This window comes from Manacus candei, unplaced genomic scaffold (genome assembly GCF_025592945.1).
Source record: "Manacus candei isolate 608988 ecotype Guabito, Panama unplaced genomic scaffold, ASM2559294v1 h1tg000128l, whole genome shotgun sequence".
Classification (NCBI taxonomy): Eukaryota; Metazoa; Chordata; class Aves; order Passeriformes; family Pipridae; genus Manacus; species Manacus candei.
In genome coordinates this window covers 61,879-77,002 of record NW_026138176.1, presented here as the reverse complement: position 1 = coordinate 77,002, position 15,124 = coordinate 61,879, and the positions used below count along the sequence as shown (strand labels likewise).

At 56.9% G+C, this 15,124-nt stretch overlaps 2 protein-coding genes across 2 annotated transcripts; one reads left to right on the top strand and one right to left on the bottom strand.

The window, feature by feature from the left end:
- Positions 1 to 652: 652 nt before the first annotated feature.
- LOC127462406 (methanethiol oxidase-like) lies at positions 653 to 9,386 on the top strand. Its single transcript, XM_051771001.1, has 13 exons — positions 653 to 876; positions 943 to 1,100; positions 2,086 to 2,139; positions 2,872 to 2,984; positions 3,698 to 3,883; positions 4,505 to 4,625; positions 5,808 to 5,990; positions 6,105 to 6,283; positions 7,186 to 7,264; positions 7,683 to 7,804; positions 7,961 to 8,053; positions 8,788 to 8,906; positions 9,001 to 9,386. The coding sequence occupies exons 2-13, from the start codon at positions 1,097 to 1,099 to the stop codon at positions 9,161 to 9,163; spliced, it is 1,416 nt and encodes a 471-aa protein (XP_051626961.1). The 5' UTR covers positions 653 to 876; positions 943 to 1,096; the 3' UTR covers positions 9,164 to 9,386.
- A 1,759-nt stretch (positions 9,387 to 11,145) lies between these two features.
- Positions 11,146 to 14,429, bottom strand: LOC127462407 (methanethiol oxidase-like). Its single transcript, XM_051771003.1, has 9 exons — positions 14,262 to 14,429; positions 13,645 to 13,765; positions 13,373 to 13,555; positions 12,974 to 13,152; positions 12,761 to 12,839; positions 12,491 to 12,612; positions 12,304 to 12,396; positions 11,813 to 11,931; positions 11,146 to 11,421 (listed from the first exon to the last, which is right to left on the bottom strand). Exons 1-9 carry the CDS (start codon positions 14,427 to 14,429, stop codon positions 11,259 to 11,261), a joined length of 1,227 nt encoding a protein of 408 aa, XP_051626963.1. The 3' UTR covers positions 11,146 to 11,258.
- Between the last annotated feature and the right edge of the window lie 695 nt (positions 14,430 to 15,124).

The window sequence follows — 15,124 nt, the reverse complement described above, 5'->3', positions numbered from 1 at the left end:
GATGCCAGGGGAAAAGTCTGGGGCCAAAACCCAGCGGGTTTGGCCTCCTCCACACTCTGGTTGTGCTGCTATAAATAGAATTTTGCATTCTAATTGCCTCCCTGGGGAGGAGGAATGCCAAGGTGTTGATGAAAGGATTCTCCTCCGCTAAAGGAATCTCGGGGATGACACTTGGATGGGATTAATTCCCAAACGCTGGATGCACAAAAGGCTTTGGGAATCGTTGGAGCTGTGCCCGAGGGGGGGTGAGGGAAATCCCCCCAAAAAAAGTGATAAATGCACGTGGTTCTCTTGCTAAAAAATACCAATAATAACTTTAAACCTCTCCAGCAATAAAAGGACGATCCCAGTCGTGTTTTCTGCTCTTCCTGGTGGTTCCTGGGAAGTGGGACAGGGGGGTGAAATGTGGGATCCCCTCCTGAAAACGCTTCTGGAAGTGAGAGAGGAAACATTTCCCCGGGAAAACCGAGCGCATTCCTTGGAAAAACTCCCCGGGAAACAGCGGAGTAATTCTCATCAGGGCCAGTTGAGCCGATCCCAGCTGGAATCGAGAGCGAAATCCCGATTTTCCAGCCCTCGGGGCAGCGGCCGAACTTGAAAGGATCTTCTCCGAGAGGGAATTCCCGGGTGTTTTTTTTTCCAGCGGGCGAGTTTTCTTTTCCGGAGCTGCCCCGCTCGGTGCGTTACTGTTGCAGTAACTGGGATCCGGGCTGGCATTCCCGGAGTTTTTGAGCAGAATCCCGAGTTTTTGGGCAGAATCCCGAGTTTTTGAGCAGAAAAGCTGCGAGATTCCCAGGAAAAGGAGGAGGCGCAGGTGGAACGCGCGGCAGCGGCGGGGCACAGAAGTTCCCTCCGCTCTTCCCGAGGGGACTCCAGGTTGGATTTTTGTCCTTCCCGAGGGGACTCCAGGTTGGACTTTTGTCCTTCCCGAGGGGACTCCAGGTTGGACTTTTGTCCTTCCCGAGCTCCGGCCGCGGCTCCTTCCCTGGATCCTCCCCTTGGCCGCTCCCCCGGGCCCGCCCGCCCCTTCAGAGCCCTCTCGGCTCCACCAAATCCCTCTCCGGGCGGCCCAACTTCCATTCCCAGCCTCTCCACCATGGGTAAGAGCTCCAGCCCCGCATCCAGGCGCGGATCCCGCCGGGATTTGGGATCGGGGTGGGGGGTTCAGCCTTTCCCGTTCCTTTTTCATCGAACCCTCCGCGGGTTTGGAACGAGGAGCTCCGATCCCACCCCCGAACGCCTGTTGGGCTCTAATTAAGTGTTTAAAACCCAAATAAACGCTCGCTGATCGCGGGCACGGAACGCTGAGGGAGATTTTGGGGGAGGGAGGACCTGAATTGACCTTTTTTGCTTCTATTTGATGGGTATTTTTAAGGACAGACCCCCCCGATTTCCATTTTGGCTCCGGGGACAGGAAGCAGAGGGAGGGACTAAAGAGTTTGGACGATCGATTGTGAAATGTTGTGCGGTTTGCCAGGAATTCTGTCACCTTGGGGCTGCAAAACAGGGAAGGGTTGGAGGGTTTGGGTAAAAAACATGGTTCTGCCCGGGTTAAAAACCATCGATTGGGTAGAAAACCAGCGATTCTGGCTGGGCAGGAATGTGTATCCTGGTGGGAATGTTGGTGCTTAGCAAAGCACCAAGATATAAATGTTCCATCGTAAAAAAAAAATCCTGAAAAAAACCAAAAAATCCCCACTCCTGCAGCATTTCTGTGCAGGGAAAGCCCAGAGGCTTCCCAGGAATAACCACGGGGGTTGTTCCCCTTGGGAATTCTGTTGGGAATTCTGTCTCCTCAGTGCCCAGCAGCTCCCTCAAATACTGGACACCCTTTTCCCACATCCCAGACCTCTGGCACAGACAAAAGTGCTCTGAAAAGGGGAGGCTGAACTCCTGGAAGGCCCCAACTTCCCATTTTTCCTGAGGATGGAGCATCACCCCATGGATGTTTCCAGGAGCTGGAATGACCCTGGAGCCAGCAATTAAAAAACCTGGAGTTCAAATTCCTCCCCCTCTCCGTGCAAACCCCACAGTCCTCTTACAGATGTTGAAATAATTGGATTTTTTTCCTCTCTCTCCAATCAGCAAAATGTGGAGCCTGTGGGCCAGGATATGCAAGTCCTCTGGATGCCATGAAAGGCAAGTTCTGGGACAGCTTTCCCAAAAATCCAGGCCAGCAGCAGTGGAATTGTTTTGGAATTAGGGGAAGGCAAGGTGGATGCCTCCCTGAGAGGCATGTGTGAAATATAGAAAGTATATGAAATATATAATGTGAAATATTTAAAGTATATGAATGTATAAAGTATGTGAAATATATGAAATATATAAAATATATAAAGTATATTAAATATATGAAGTGTGTGAAATGTATAAAGTATGTGAAATATATAAAGTATATTAAATATATGAAGTATGTGAAATATAGAAAGTATATGAAATATAGAAAGTATATGAAATATAAAAAGTGTGTGAAATAAAGTATATGAAATATATAAAAATATGTGAAATATATAAAGTATGTGAAATATATAAAATATATGAAATATATAAAGTATATGAAATATGTAAAGGATATGAAATATATAATGTGAAATATATAAAGTATATGAAATATTTAAAACATATAAAACATACAGAATATATAAAATATATAAAACATATAAAATATATAAAATATATAAAACATATAAATATATAAAATATATAAAATACATAAAATATATAAAATACAAAGGCCTCCTTTATAAAAAGCAAAAAGCAAAGGCAACCCTCAGCTTTACCTCCTGGGAAGAATCCCAACTCCCAGACAGGTGAAACCCTCACGGTTTTTTTTTGTAAAACTGAGGTTTTTTGGTGCCTCTGTGCCCCCAGGTCCCCGGGAGGAGCTGCTCTACCTGCCCTGCATCTACAGGAACACGGGCATCCAAAAACCTGACTACCTGGCCACGGTGGATGTGGACCCCAAATCCCCCCACTACTGCCAGGTACCTGCTGGGGGGGGAATATTTGGATCCCTTGACAAGTAAATATTTGTGTAGGGAAAGCCACAAAAACCTCTGCTTTAAATTTTCTTACTCCAAAATTAACATTTCTCCTTTTTCTCGAGGCCCTTCCAGGGCGTTTTTAATATTTCTCTTTTTTTTTGTGTGTGTGTGAACGTTCAGCCCTGGAAGGTTTGGGAGTTCCTTGGGACATCTCACCCCCCCACACAGCAGGAATCACAACCTAATCCCTGGATTTCACCGATTCCTGCCTGACAAACAGCCCTTTCCTCCTCCTTTTGTGCCTTCCCACTGGGACACAACGACCCATTTCCTTGCCATTGAGACCCTTTTCTTTGCCTGGGGGAAAAAACCCCAAAGCAGGCTGGGTTTGGAGCCAGGATTTCCAGGATTTCCAGGATTTCCAAGTGATCCGTGGAGGCAGGCTGGGTTTGGAGCCCTGATTTCCAGGCTTTCCCTCATTTCCAGGCCTTCCCTGATTTCCAGGTGATCCACCCTGGGTTTGGAGCCCTGATTTCCCTGATTTCCAGGTGATCCATGGAAGCAGGCTGGGTTTGGAGCCCTGATTTCCAGGATTTCCAGGATTTCCCTGATCCACCCTGGCTTTGGAGCCCTGATTTCCCTGCTTTCCCTGTTTTCCAGGTGACCCACCCTGGCTCTGGAGCCCTGATCTCCCTGCTCTCCCTGTTTTCCAGGTGATCCACCGCCTGCCCATGCCCAACCTGCAGGATGAGCTGCACCATTCGGGCTGGAACACCTGCAGCAGCTGCTTTGGGGACTCCAGGAAAAGCAGGAATCTCCTCATCCTTCCAGCCCTCATCTCCTCCAGGATCTACGTGGTGGATGTGGGAACAGACCCCAGGGCTCCCAGGCTCCACAAGGTTCACATCACAGTTTTATTTCTCTTTTTTTTTTTTTTAATACCCAAGAGATTCCAAGGATTCCAGCTTCCAGAACATTCATGGAAACCTCTGTCCAGCATTAATTAGGGACTCCTGGGAGCTTTTATTGATAAACTCCACACAAAACTATTGTCCCAAAGAAACACAAGTAAATGTGGTGGATTTTAAATTAATTTAAAATTAATTTAAAAAGTTCCCAACCTACCTCTGCAGTATTTCAGTCAAAATTACTGTTTTTGACTACAAGAGGCACATTCTGCTGACTATGTTTTCCAGGGCTAAATTCAAATTTCTGTTGGATTTTCCATGATCAAACCCAGAAGGGACACCCCCCCTTTGATTTGTAACCCTTGGTTCCCAAACACGTGCTTTTTTGAACAGCAAAAAATTAAGGAAACATTTTAAATATGTCAAAATGAACATTTCTTTACATCTCTTTTTTTCGTGGAAATGATTGAAATTTCCCCAAAATAAACCCTCTGCTGCCCCAGGGTTCGTTTGGCAGAGACACAGACCTGGCAGAGAGAGGTTTGAGTCTGAATTCCTGGTTTTCCCACGTGGAATTCTTTGGGTTTTCCTGTCTGTGCCTCCCCGTTCCAGGTGGTGGAGCCGACGGAATTGTTCGGGAAGGGGAACGCGGCCAACCCTCACACCTCCCACTGCCTGGGCTCGGGGGACATCCTGATCAGCTGCCTGGGGGACCCTGCTGGCAATGGCAAAGGTGCTGAGCCCCCCCTCTGGCTCCAGGGAAAGATTCCTGGCCCTCCTTGCTCCAGGAAAGGATTCCTGGCCCTCCTTGCTCCAGGAAAGGATTCCTGGCCCTCCTCACTCCAGGAAAGGATTCCTGGCCCTCCTTGCTCCAGAGAAAGGATTCCTGGCCCTCCTTGCTCCAGGAAAGGATTCCTGGCCCTCCTCACTCCAGGAAAGGATTCCTGGCCCTCCTCACTCCAGGAAAGGATTCCTGGCCCTCCTTGCTCCAGAGAAAGGATTCCTGGCCCTCCTTGCTCCAGGGAAAGAATTCCTGGCCCTCCTTGCTCCAGGGAAAGATTCCTGTCCCTCCTCACTCCAGGAAAGGATTCCTGTCCCTCCTTGCTCCAGGGAAAGGATTCCTGTCCCTCCTTGCTCCAGGGAAAGGATTCCTGGATCCTTCTCCCCAGGCCCGGGCTGCAAAAGCAGAACTTTTAAAATCTTTATTTTAAGAGCCCAGAACAATCCCAGACATCGTTTATCCACCTCTAAATACACTTTTCAGGTTGTTCCAGGTTGCATTTCTTATTTTAAAACTTCAGGAGGGTTCTTGCCTGTAAATTTTGTTACTTTTTCCACCTGATGGCTGGAAGGAATTAGGAGAAATATGGGAGGAAAGGAATCCTCCTCCTTTTCCCAGGGGTTTTCCTACTGGGTCAGAGGCAAACATGTCCCTCAGTAGGTGATTATTGGGAGTAGGATTTATCAGGATTGAGTAGGAATTATCAGAATTCAAGGATACTGGTGGCAATCCAAGAAAACCAGAGGTGACTCCTCCAGGAGTCCAGCAAACTGGACCTTAAAAAAATTCATTGTCATGTGATAAAAGCCTCTAAAAACCCAGGGTTTGTTTGCTTTAGGCCACAAGAGCAAAACCAGAATCACAAAACATTCACTGAAGTACAAAAGCAAAGCCAGGATCACAAAATATTCCTTGAAGGACAAAAAGCAAAGCCAGAATCACAAAATATTCCTTGAAGGACAAAAAACAGAACCAGGATCACAAAATATTCCTTGAAGGACAAAAAACAAAGCCAGGATCACAAAATATTCTTCCAGTGTAGGGTTGCATATCAGAAAACAGCTATTTAAATTATTTCTCCTCTTTAAAGCTTTGTGAATGTCTCCCAACACTTCTTTTTGGGGTCTGTGCCAGGGAGCTTTATCCTGCTGGACGGAGAGACCTTCGAGGTGAAAGGAAACTGGGAAAAGGGGGAGAAGGTCCCTTCCCTGGGCTACGACTTCTGGTACCAACCCCGGCACAACGTCCTGCTGAGCACGGAGTGGGGGGTCCCAAAGGCCCTGAGGGACGGGTTCGACCCCGCTGACGTGGAGAAAGGTGAGGAAAACCCCTTAAAAATGAAATTATTCCTTCAAAATGAAATTATTCCCTCAAATCCTCCGTTAAATGAACGTTTCCCGTGCCGGTTCCTGCCCCACCCTGATCTCCCAGGGCTCTACGGGCGCCACATCAACGTGTGGGACTGGAGCAGCCACAGGCTGCTGCAGGCCCTGGATTTGGGGAAGGGCTCCATCCCTCTGGAGATCCGGTTCCTGCACGAGCCGGCGGCGGGCGAGGGCTTCGTGGGCTGTGCCCTGAGCGGGGCCGTGCAGCGCTTCCACAGGACACAGGTGGGGGACCTGGGGGCCTCTGCATCCCACAGGGAATCCCATCCCCGGGGATGGGAGCCTGGAAAGGGGTTGGGTTGGGTTGGGGGAGCCTCTGCATCCCACAGGGATGGGATCAGGGAGCCTCTGCATCCCACAGGGATGGGAGCAGGGAGGGGTTGGGTTGGGGGAGCCTCTGCATCCCACAGGGATGGGATCAGGAACCTCTGCATCCCACAGGGATGAGATCCTGGAAAGGGGTTGAGTTGGATTGGGGGAGCCTCTGCATCCCACAGGGATGGGATCAGGAGCCTCTGCATCCCACAGGGATGGGATCAGGGAGGGGTTGGGTTGGGGGAGCCTCTGCATCCCACAGGGATGGGAGCAGGAGCCTCTGCATCCCACAGGGATGGGATTCTGGAAGGGGTTGGGTTGGGTTGGGGGAGCCTCTGCATCCCACAGGGATGGGGTCAGGGAGGGGTTGGGTTGGGTTGGGTTGGGAGAGCCTCTGCATTCCCACAGGGATGGGCTCACCAGGGATGGGATCCTGGAAGGTGCTCCCTGCTGGCCTTTGGAAGTGTAGGGGAGACCTGAAGGTAGAGGAGGGAGGGACAGGGGAGTGTAGCCTGGAGACCCCAGAGCACTTTGAGATACTGTTCCATAGGAAAACCAGTAACATTCCCTCTGGGAATACTGTTACCACCCTCAGCAACACTCCCTGTGTGAATCCCCCCCTGTGCAGCCCCTGGTAAATAAATCCCACTGCCCAGTTCTCCTCCCTCTGCCCAGCCCAGCTGAGCCCTCTGGAGCTCAGCAAAGCAACCACCAGGAGCTGGACCTTGAGGACCCTCGTGGGTCCCTTCCAGCTCGGGATATTCCAGGATTTAGTGGCTCCTGAGATAAGAATTCCGTGTTCCCTCCTGCAGAAAGGGGACTGGGCAGCGGAGAAGGTGATCGAAGTGCCCAGCAAGAAGGTGCAAGGATGGCTCCTCCCGGACATGCCTGGTTGGTGGGACCGTGTTGGGAAAGAAATGGGATGTTCTCCTCATCAGTTCCCTGCTCCAGAGCAGCTTTTGGCCTCATTTTGTCCTCAAATGGCAAAAAAAAGACCAAATTTAGGGGGGGGAGGTTCTGAGGTGACCGGATGAGGTTGTGCTCTGCTCCCACGCTGCTCCAATGCTTGGGGTCACTTTCTCCAGAAGAATCCTTGGGAGTTTGGGCCTGAGGGTGTCCAGGAATATATCCTGGGAATGCTTGGAGCATCCTGAACCTGCTTGGAGCAGGCCCTGGGATTCCAGGGTGGGTTGTGTCCCTCCTGCTCTCATGACTTTGAGCTTCTGTGAGCAGAGCTTTGGCAGAGAACAGGACTGGGGCTGGTTTGGTGCTGATCCTGCTGGCTCAGCCCTGGGATTCCCTCCTGCAGGCCTCATCACTGACATCCTGATCTCCCTGGACGACAGGTTCCTGTACTTCAGCAACTGGCTGCACGGGGACGTGCGGCAGTACGACATCTCCGACCCCCGGCGGCCCCGCCTCGTGGGGCAGGTGAGGACAGACCCCCCCTGCCCACCTGGGGGTCAGCTCAGGAGGGGGGTCCTCCTTTCTCCAAGGGGAGAAAGGCCCCACTTTGCTTTGGCTCCGGGGTTTTAGCCCCGTTCCCTGCCTGTTCTCTGCCTGTTCTCCCCCCTTCCCTGCCCACAGGTCTTCCTGGGGGGCAGCATTGCCAGGGGGGGCCCTGTGACTGTGCTGGAGGACAAGGAGCTGCAGTGTCAGCCAGAGCCCTTTGTCATCCAGGTCAGTGTTCCCAGCTGATTCTAATCCACTGGAAGGTGCCCAATATTTAAAGGTAATTACACCTTGATGGCCCGGGCAGGTGCCACGTCCGTGCCAGGGCCTCACCACCCTCACAGGGAAGAATGTATCCCTGATATCCAACCTCAATCTTCCCTTCTCAGCCTAAAAAAAAAAGTCATGGAATCGTTAAGGTTGGCAAAGCCCTCTAAAGTTCAACCACTGACCTGACATTTCCCACTGAGCTGCCTGTGGAAGGTCTCAGGGTGTGGGAGGACTGAAGGGGGTCTGACTAAAACCTGTTGGCCACCAAAGCTGGGCAGTGGTGGAACTACCACCCCTGGAAGCGTTGGGGAAACGTGTGGATGTGGCACCTGGGCACGTGGTTTGGTGGTGCTGGGGGAACAGCTGGGCTTGGTGATCTCAGAGGGCTTTTCCAACCTTAATAATTCCGTGATTTTGTGAAAACAACTCCGGGAAGCTCCACATCCTTCACCCTTACCTTTTCACCTGGTTAACTGTGTGAATTAAGTGGAACTCACCTGCAGTGACTCCAAGGCTCCTGTTAAGAAGGAAAAAGACTCCCAGTAAAAACTGTTCCCTCCCCAAAGCCGTGGATTTGACGTTCCTGCCCCGAGAATTTCGGATCTCTCCGAGCAGGGCTGTTTCCTTTCTCCTTGTGGCCACATCTCCTTTATCCAGCTTGGCTTGAGCCCCTCGTCCTCCCCAAATTTCAGGGCAAGAAGGTTCCAGGTGGGCCTCAGATGCTGCAGCTGAGCCTGGATGGGAAGAGGTTGTACGTCACCAACTCCCTGTACAGCGGCTGGGACAAGCAGTTCTACCCCGACCTGCTCCGGTAAGGAGCCCTGGGCTCGGTTATTAACCAATTAACAAGGCAATTAACGCCCCAGCCCCTTCCCCCAGCGCCTGTTTGCTCGTGCCTTTGGCAGGGAAGGCTCTGTCCTGCTGCAGATCGACGTGGACACCGAGAGAGGGGGGCTGGCAGTGAACCCAAACTTCCTGGTGGATTTTGGGAAGGAGCCGGACGGGCCGGCGCTGGCCCACGAGATGAGATACCCTGGGGGGGACTGCACCTCGGACATCTGGCTCTGACCATCCTCCTGGGGCTGCTCCATCCCCTCCCAGAGCTTCCCAAACCTTCCCTTCGTCACCAGGAGGATCAGGGCCCCTGGAGCTTTGCCCGCTGTCTGAATTCAGATTTCTCTTCCTGAGCTCTCACTTCCATCTCACTCCTGTGTCCCTGCATCAATGCCACAAAAAATCAGCAATAAAATCACCCTTCAGCTCAGCTGGAGGTACTTTTTTTCTTTTGGTCTTTCAGGCATTTTGGCATTTTGTGTCTCAGAGGCCACAGCTGTGAGGTCACTGTCGTTTGTCTGACAAATGTGTGTCCTTTTTCTTTGGGGTTCCGATGGAACTGCGAGTCTGCCCTTGGAAAAGGCACCTGCTCTGCCCGTGGCCAGGGGAGGGCAGGCTGCACCCTCTCCATCAGAACTGCTCCAAGGACTGCCTCTTCCTCCACCTGGAATTTCAGGTCCTGCTTTTCCCTGGACCACAAACTACCTGACAAGGATTCCACGTCCTCAGCAGCACCTGGAGAGCAGGAGGAGGGTCTGCAACTCCCACAGTTCCCTCTGGATTTGGGGAAACACTGAGGGGGAAGGAGAACTGAGAATTCCCAAGGGACTGAGGTCAGTTTGCCAACACATGAAGTGTAGGAAGAGAACTTGGGGTGAAAGCCCTGAATTCACTGTGCCCTGAGTGTGTTCAGACTGGGCTGTCCATGGGTAAACTGGTCAAGCTGGAAGCAGCATCCTGACATCCAGGAGCGAGGCAACCACTTCCCAAACACAAGGGATTGCCCTGGGCTGGCTCCCAAACCCATTAGAATACATCAAAGGGACAGAAATCCCATAAAAACAACCGGCTGGGAGAATCCACACCAGAAAAAGAACCAAGCAAAGACAATTCCTACCAGAAACTTGCAGGAGGACAAAGAGGGTCCCTGCCCAACCAGGGTCCTGTCTGAGGGGTTTTCCCAAGCCTGATCTTCTCCCAGACCCCTGCTGGGGCTTGTTTTCCCTGCCCTCCATGGCAAAGGAGACACAAGGAGGCCCAGCTGATGCAACCAAGGGTTTTATTGGCATTGAAAGCAGGACAAGAGCAAACCAGTGTCAGCAAACGGGCCCCTCTTCCCAACCCAGCCCTGGCAGCTCCTCCAGCTGGGACAGGAGCCGCTGGGACGGGGGCCAGGAGGGCAAACCCCTTGGGAAGGGCCCGTCCAGAGGGGGAACTGGGTGGAACCGGGCACTGCCCTTTGTGCCCAGGAGCTCGGGAGCCTCCCGGGGAGCTGAGCCCCTTCCCGGGGCCCCTGGGGCTGTGGGAACAGCAGGGCAGGGCTGGGACAGGAGTGTGGCACTGCCGGGACCTGCCCCGGGGCTGGGGCTGCACCCCCTGCACGGAGCCAGCCAGGGGATGGAGCCTGGAGCTTCCCAGGGATCACTCCTGGAATCTGCCTGGGATGGAGCCTGGAATCTGGAGTCTGCCTGGGATGGAGCCTGGAGCTTCCCAGGGATCACTCCTGGAGCCTGCCTGGGATCACTCCTGGAGCCTGCCTGGGATCACTCCTGGAGCCTGGAATCTGGAGCCAGCAAGGGGATGGAGCCTGGAGTCTGCCTGGAATAGAGCCTGGAGCCTGCCCGGGATGGAGCCTGGATTCTGCCCCAGGATCACTCCTGGATCCTGCCCGGGCTGGTCCCGCCCTGGCCAGCTGGGAATGGGAACTGGGCTCGTGTGTCTGCACTGGTTTGGCCGCACAAGGCTGGGGGGGGGTTCGAGCTCCCTGAGCTCGGGGGGAGGGAATTGGGAGTGGAGGGAGGAGCGGGGACCCCAAAGCCCCTCACCCGGGACCCCAAAGCTCTCAGCTGGGACCCCAAATCCCATCACCTGGGACCCCAAAGCTCTCAGCCGGGACCTCAAAGACCATTACCTGGGACCCAAAAACCCATCAGCTGGGACCCCAAAGCCTCTCAGCCGGGACCCCAAAGCCCCTCAGCCGGGACCCCAAAGGGACCCCAAAGCCCCTCAGCCGGGACCCCAAAGGGACCCCAAAGCCCCTCAGCCGCCGCCCTGTCCCAGCAGGGGCACTGCAGGGGGAGGGAAGGGCGGAGCCGGCCCGGGCTCCCTCCTAGGGCAGGATCTCGGAGGTGGCATCGCCGCCGGGGAAGCGAATGTCGTGGGCCAGGCAGGGCCCGTTGGGCTCCTTGCCAAAATCCACCAGGAAGTTCTTGTTGACGGCCAGGCCTCCCTTCTCCGTGTCCACGTCGATCTGCAGCATCACGGAGCCCTCCCTGGGGGGCACGAGGGGCAGCTCTGGGCACGGCCCATCCCGCCCCGGGGGGCTCCAGGGAACGGCCCCGGCACCAGGAGCCGAGGCTCAGCTCCGCTCCCGGCCCTCAGTGCCCCCCGGACACGAGCCCAGCGCCGGGCAGGATGTGCCCCGGGCCGCAGGTGCCCCGGGCAGGACGTGCCAGGCCAGGCTGGCACCGCCCCGGGCCGGAGATCCTCGTGTGCTGGGCTCCATCCCGAGCTCTGCGGGATCCCGGGAGATGCTCTGGCACAGCCCCGACCCCCAGAGCCCGGGGGGCACCGCCCCTCTCCCCCTGGGCCCCCCTCTGCCCCCCCGGCCCTGCAGAGCCTCCCCCATGCCCAGGAGCCCCTTTTGCCCCCCCGTTTGCCCACCTGACCATGGTGGGGTAGAACTGCTTGTCCCACGTGCTGTAGAAGGAGTTGGTGACGTAGAGCCGGCGCCCGTCCAGGCTCAGCTGCAGCTTGCTGGGGCCGCCGTAAATCCGCTTGCACTGGGGGGAACTGGGAGTTACTGGGGCTGGGGGGGGCACGAGCGGGGCAGGGGCAGCAGAAGGAGCAGGAGAAGGAGCTGAACAGGAGGAAGAAAAGGAACAGGGCAGGGACAGAAAAGGAGCAGAACAGGAGAAGGAGAAGGAGCAGAGAAGGAGCAGGACAAGGAGCTGAACAAGAGGAAGAAAAGGAGCAGAGCAGGAGCAGAGGAGAAAGAGAAGAAGCAGAGGAGGAGCAGGAGCAGATCATGAGCAGAGCAGGAGCAGAGAAGGAGCAGAGCAGGAGGAAGAGAAGGAGCATGGTAGGAGCAGGAACAGGAGCAGATGAGGCTCAGGACAGAGCGGTGCCTCCCCTGCCAGGTCTCCAGCACTCACCTTGATCACCAGGGGCTCGGGTTGGCACTTGAGCTCCTCGTCCCTACACACGGTCACGGGGCCCCCTCGCAGGATGCTGCCCCCCACGAACACCTGCAGGGGGGCAGTGGCACACACGTGTCCCTGGCGTGTCCCTGGCGTGTCCCCGGCGTGTCCCCACCCCCCCGGCCCCCCGTGCCCCCCTCACCTGCCCCACCAGCCGGGGCTTGCAGTTCTTGGAGAGCTCGTACTGCCGGATGTCCCCGTGGATCCAGTTGCTGAGGTACAGGAACCTGTCGTCCGGGGAGATGAGCAGGTCCACGGTGAAGGCTGCGACAGGGACACGGCTCAGGGACAGCCCCAGCACGGGGCAGGGGCTCGGGGCTCAGCCAGGCCTGGGGCTCAGCCAGGCTTTGCCAGCCTGCACTGCCCAGGGCTCGGGGAGGGAGAAGGAAGGCCCCGAGGGGGTCCCACCAACCTGGCATCTTGGGCATGATCCAGCCCGACACCTCCTTGGGCGGGATGCGAATCACCTCCTCCACGGCCCAGTTGTCTCTCTGCACACAAACACGGCCCCCTGAGCCCCCCCCGTGCCCCCCAGCCCGGGGGCTCCCCTCTGTCCCCCTGAGGGGCCCAGCCCAGCCCCGGCCCCTCCGCACAGCCCCCTCCTGCCCGGGGTGCCCGTGCCCACCTCGCACTTGTAGAAGCGGTAGGTGACCCCGCTGAGGGCACAGGCCACGTAGCCCTCGGCGGCGTCGGGGTTGTGCAGGAATCTCACGCTCAGGGGCAGCGAGTCCTCGCCCAGGTCGAAGCACTGGGTGAGGCTGCGGCACGACAAGTTCCACACGTTCAGGCGGCGCCCGAAGACCCCTGAGGGGCGGCCAAGGGGGCTCAGCACGGGGCGGGGGGGCGGCCCGAGCCCCCCCAGCCCTCCCCAGAACGCAGGAAAAGGCCGCGGGAGCCGCGGGAGAGGCCGCACGGCCCCCGGGGAAAAGGGGCCCGGGGGGGAAATCCGCCTGCCCCCCGCGCCCCCCGCACCCCCCGGGCCTCGGGCAGCGCCGCCCCCGCCCCGCCGGCCCCGGGCCCGCACCTTTCTTCAGGTCGTCGGGGTTGAAGCCCCGGCCCGCCCGTCTGGGCACCGCCCCGGCAGAGCTGACCAGCACGTTGTGCCGCGGCTGCAGCCAGAAGTCGTAGCCCGTCGGGGGGGCCTCGCACTCGTTCTCCCAGTTGCCCTTCAGCTCCAGGCTCTCCCCGTCCAGCACCACGAAGCCACCTGGGACACACCGGGGGGGTGGGATCCGTCCACGCTCCGCTTTTCCCCACGGGAAGCGCAGCTCTGGGAACGGGGGCGGGACAAGGTACCTTTGCCGTTGCCCGCGGGGTCTCCCGTGTTGGCGATGAGCACGTCCCCGTTGGGCAGGCTGTGGGTCACCGCCAGGTAGCCCTTGTTGCACTTCCAGAACACGTCCACCGGCTCGATCGTCTGCCAAAGCCACACACCCCCCCTTCAGCCCCCACTGCTCCGCTCCTCCCTCGCCCCCACGGGACCCTCGGCCTTGGCAAACCCCTCTGAGGCCTCCAGTCCAACCCTGGGCCATCCCAGGCTCCTGCCATCCCTGCTGCTCCCGCAGTTCTCCCTCCCACAGCCCCCCTGGCTGGGGCTGCTCCTCCCCAGGAGGGCACAGAAGCCCCTGAGCTGCCCCTGCAGCAACTCCCAGCTCAGAGCAGCTCCCGGGACCCCCCCCTCTTTGGGGGGCAGGCAGGGGGTGCTGGGCACTCCCAGGGCTTCCCCGTGGGCACAAAGGACGGGGGAAGCCCTCCTTGGAGCGGCAAGGACAGAGCCCAGAGGGAAACTGTGCCGGCTCTGCCAGGCCAGGCTGCGAGAGAAGCTGAGCAGAGAGCCCTCGGTGCCCGGGCAGCGCCCCAGAAGCCCCAGTTGCCAACTCCCTGCCAGCGGGCTGGCGTCCCCCCGGGCATACCTTGCACAGCTTGGGGGCCCGGCACTGGGAGCCCACATCCACCACGTAAATGCGGGAGGAAATCAGACAGGGCAGCACCAGCTTGTTCCTCCTGGCGGTGCCCGTGTCAAAGCAGCCGCAGCCAGAGCTCCACCCCGAGCAGTGCAGCTCGTCCTTGAGGTTGGGCATGGGCAGCCGGTGGATCACCTGCGGCAGCCAAGGCACAGTTAGGGGGGAGGCACCGCACCAGCCCTGCTGCTGCCAGGGCCTGGGGCTCTCGGGGGCCTCCCTGGCCAGGGGCTGGCACTGCCCGGGCACAGCCGGGGGGACAACGCTGCTCCCTGCCCTGGGCACTGCTCTGCCAGAGGGGGATTGAGCCCAGCACTCCTCAGCCCATCCCACTGCAATCCAGGAGAACACACCCGGGGAGAAGGGATGTTCCTCCTCCTGACAGAGCCGGGGCTTTGCTCTGCAAACTCCTCCCCAGGAGGGACTTTAAAATGCACTGGGATTGTTCAGGAGCCTGTTCTGGCTTGGGAGGGACTTTTCCTTCAGGGCACTTGTAGCCATGGGCTGCTCGGGTGATCTCTGCACCCTGGATGTGTGACTGTGCCTTGGCAGCCTCCAGGGGCAGGGGAATGCCCGTGTGCCAGCTGGGATGGGCACAGGGCAGCCCGAGGGAACACCCCTGACATCTCAGCACGAGAGAAACCTGCTGGAATCTGCTCCAGGACACCTGAACCCCCTGGGACACCCCCACGTTCCCCTCCTGCCAGGTGATCCCCAGCTCGTGCTCCAGGGCTCACAACCACGCCAGGATCCTCTGGAAGGGAGTTGGGAAGTGACTCAGAGCTGATACAGAGATGGAGACGAGCCAGGAGCAC

Coding starts and splice junctions, on each gene's coding strand:
- LOC127462406 (XM_051771001.1), top strand. Junction 2,985..3,697: donor AATCCCCCCACTACTGCCAG/GTACCTGCTGGG, acceptor CCTGTTTTCCAG/GTGATCCACCGCCTGCCCAT. Junction 7,805..7,960: donor GGCCCCGCCTCGTGGGGCAG/GTGAGGACAGAC, acceptor CCCTGCCCACAG/GTCTTCCTGGGGGGCAGCAT.
- LOC127462407 (XM_051771003.1), bottom strand. CDS start 14,429: ATGCCCAACCTCAAGGACGAGCTGCACTGCTCGGGGTGGAGCTCTGGC. Junction 13,153..13,372: donor CCCCGACGACCTGAAGAAAG/GTGCGGGCCCGG, acceptor GCCGCCCCTCAG/GGGTCTTCGGGCGCCGCCTG. Junction 11,932..12,303: donor CCGAGCCCCTGGTGATCAAG/GTGAGTGCTGGA, acceptor AGTTCCCCCCAG/TGCAAGCGGATTTACGGCGG.